The 2,854-nt window shown below is 32.8% G+C and overlaps 1 protein-coding gene across 1 annotated transcript; it reads left to right on the top strand.

The window, feature by feature from the left end:
- The first annotated feature begins 1,204 nt into the window (after window positions 1-1,204).
- LOC111898000 (uncharacterized) lies at window positions 1,205-2,261 on the top strand. The gene is made up of 6 exons (XM_023893950.1): window positions 1,205-1,254; window positions 1,321-1,447; window positions 1,525-1,600; window positions 1,708-1,829; window positions 1,911-1,982; window positions 2,118-2,261. The coding sequence occupies exons 1-6, from the start codon at window positions 1,205-1,207 to the stop codon at window positions 2,259-2,261; spliced, it is 591 nt and encodes a 196-aa protein (XP_023749718.1).
- The last annotated feature ends 593 nt before the right edge of the window (window positions 2,262-2,854 follow it).

The following is a 2,854-nucleotide window of genomic DNA, read 5'->3' as shown; positions in this document are numbered from 1 at the left end:
TAATGTTTAATTCTCGTGTATAATTTAAAATTAAAATTATAATATGAACACATCGTTACTCTATATTCCTTTTGACGTTAGCTAGATGTATATACCCTATCTATCAATCTAAAACTACTTTAATAAATTTGAATTACTAAATATTTATCGGTAATTAACACTGTTCAAATTTTTCATTAGCGGTGCTTCAAAATATTTTGCAATTCCTTTCCCTCAAACCTACACACGATTACGTTGCATATTAGGGTAAGTTTATTGACTACATATTGGATTTACATTTTCTGTGATCATCGTCTCCGGCGGACAACTAATTGAAATCTTTGTTCATTATATGTTTGTGCACTGACTTTAGTGATATAGGTTGTCACGCATCTAAAATTTATTTTTATTTAATTTACTATTATCGTGATGATCGTTTCTTGTGCTCTGATCATCTTCATCTATATTATCATCTTAAATTACAAGTAAATTGGTTTTAATTGTATTCAATAGTTTGCATGCGTAGTAATGCCTTTGTATATAGTTTATTTTTATTTTTTGTTTCTCTCTTCTCATCAGTAGTTTATCATCTTTAATACGTTGGTATTGACTACAACTTTTTGTTAATTTTTAAGCAAGAAAGATGTCGAACTCGAAAGCTAAAGGAGCATCCGATGTGAAGACAACTAAATTTATTGCACCACAGGTTATGAAACACAGCAAGATTTCAGCTGCAAATTTCATAAACAGACAATTACATGATGAAGAAATCGATCTAATACCAACAACCACATTCAAAGCACCTATAACATCTACCAATAAAACCCAAGTACCTAAATCATTAACATCAACAATGAGTACCACTTCCTTGGCATCACTTACGACATCCACACCGTCTTTAGAAAATACATCTAAAACCTCAGAAATTGGAACGATACAATCCTCAACACTTACATCAATAACCAAAACTTCAGCACCTACATCATCTAAACCATCCTCAACACCGACACCCACTACCACATCATCAACACCTATATATACTACCAAAACCTCAAAACATGCATCTAGACTACCATGATCGACAACTACAGTAACTACCACACCCTCCTTAAGTAAAGGAACTACCACATCCTCAATATATACATATATCCCAACACCTACCACATAATATACCCCATCAACAACACGTATCCTAGAAACTACCCCATCACCAACACAACCAACCATGAATGGATCTGTAGTGGAAAGTGTAGAAGGTGAAAACAATTCCTTTATGTAAAAACTTTTGGTTTAAACATACATATCAATTCATAACTTAAAACATCACATGATTACTTGCAGGCTAATGCCATCGGGCCCTTGTGCACACTTTATTAGTCAGTCCTTTAAACAAAGAGTAGATCCAGAAGGGTACGCTTGGGGAAAAGTAAGCAAAGAAATGTGTGAATTATATTGGGAAGAGTTTCAGGTAATTAACTATATGTGATAAATTGTTGTTTAGTAAACATTTACACTTAAACTGATGTTTGTATTGTTAATGTGTAGAAAAAATGTTGTTGGGATGAAACAATAGACTCACTGGTGAGGCAAGCTTGGGCAAGGAAAGCGGCAGAAAGTTATGGTCAATATCTCTTCAACATGCGGAGCCCAAAAAGAAAAAACATGGCTTTAAACCTACTCATATTCCACAGGAAGTCTGGAACTCCTAGCAATTAAAATGGAATACAGAAGAATACAAGCTAAAATCTGAGAAGAACAAGAAAAATAGGCGTAACGGTGTGGCTGATGGAGTAGCAAAACCTACATATAACGCAGGATCTGCAAGTCATTTGAAGATTGCTTCTGATTTGGTAATTTTTTAAATGGTACATCGTATCAATGTTTATATATTTTTATCTGTATATTTGACATTTTATATGGTATTTATGCAGAAGAGGAAATTAGGACGTGATCCATCCCATAGTGAATTGTTCCTGTATATACACACGAAGAATGACGATGGTGTCACTTTCACAAATGAAAAAGATAGACAAATTCATGTAATATTCATTTCAGTGTTAAACTTTTATATTTTAGCTATTCCATAATATGTTTCATAAATTTGATATATTTTAACTTATATTATTTTTATTTTGTAGGCGGCGTATACAGAAAAACAGGAAGAGTTGGAAGCTGAAAGTGTTGAATTTGAGGAGGACAAGTTATTTTATGCTGTTGTTGGTGGTCATGATAAAAAAAAGACTTTATGGATTACGCTCTTTTGCAAAGGCGGTTCCCAATAGGAACGGTAAAGCGGATGTATCTTACATTTTGGGAAGAAAAATGATGAATTAGAAGAAATGAGGGAGATTGTTGCTAAACCAAAATAGCAAAACGAAGAGCTTAAAGAAATGATGAACGCCCAACAAGAACGCAAGGGTCGGGCATCTTGAAAAACAACTTCAAACCGCATTGGATCTTACTAATGTGTTTACAAAACAACAATAGTAGCTTGATATATGTTTACTGTAGAGTATTTATTTTAGATTAGCAACTTTCATTTTTCTATGTAATAAATAACTATTGTATTATTTTATGATATAATGGTTTTGATATTTTTTGTTATTTTTGTTTTTCATATGTTACTACAAAATAATTTGGATATAATTTATAAATCAATTATCCATCGGTCCATATGGAATCTGGTATATAATATATACCATGAAAATTTCTAGGGATTCATGACCACGAAATTTGCTAGTAAGTCATCAAACGAAATTTACTAGGGATTCAACACGACGAAATTTTCTACGGAATCACCACCACAGAATTTGCTAGGGAATGACAACCATGGAATTTACTAGGGAATCACCACCAAAGAATTAATAGGGAATGA

This window comes from Lactuca sativa, chromosome 9 (assembly GCF_002870075.4).
Source record: "Lactuca sativa cultivar Salinas chromosome 9, Lsat_Salinas_v11, whole genome shotgun sequence".
NCBI classification, from domain to species: domain Eukaryota; kingdom Viridiplantae; phylum Streptophyta; class Magnoliopsida; order Asterales; family Asteraceae; genus Lactuca; species Lactuca sativa.
The sequence above is the reverse complement of the archived record's forward strand: the minus strand, read 5'-3'. Positions and strand labels throughout refer to the sequence as shown.

Excerpts from the sequence above, each read along its gene's own strand:
- LOC111898000 (XM_023893950.1), top strand. The coding sequence starts at position 1,205 with ATGAATGGATCTGTAGTGGAAAGTGTAGAAGGTGAAAACAATTCCTTT. Across the intron at positions 1,448-1,524 it reads TATATTGGGAAGAGTTTCAG|AAAAAATGTTGTTGGGATGA; the intron begins GTAATTAACTAT and ends GTTAATGTGTAG. Across the intron at positions 1,983-2,117 it reads ACACGAAGAATGACGATGGT|GCGGCGTATACAGAAAAACA; the intron begins GTCACTTTCACA and ends TTTATTTTGTAG.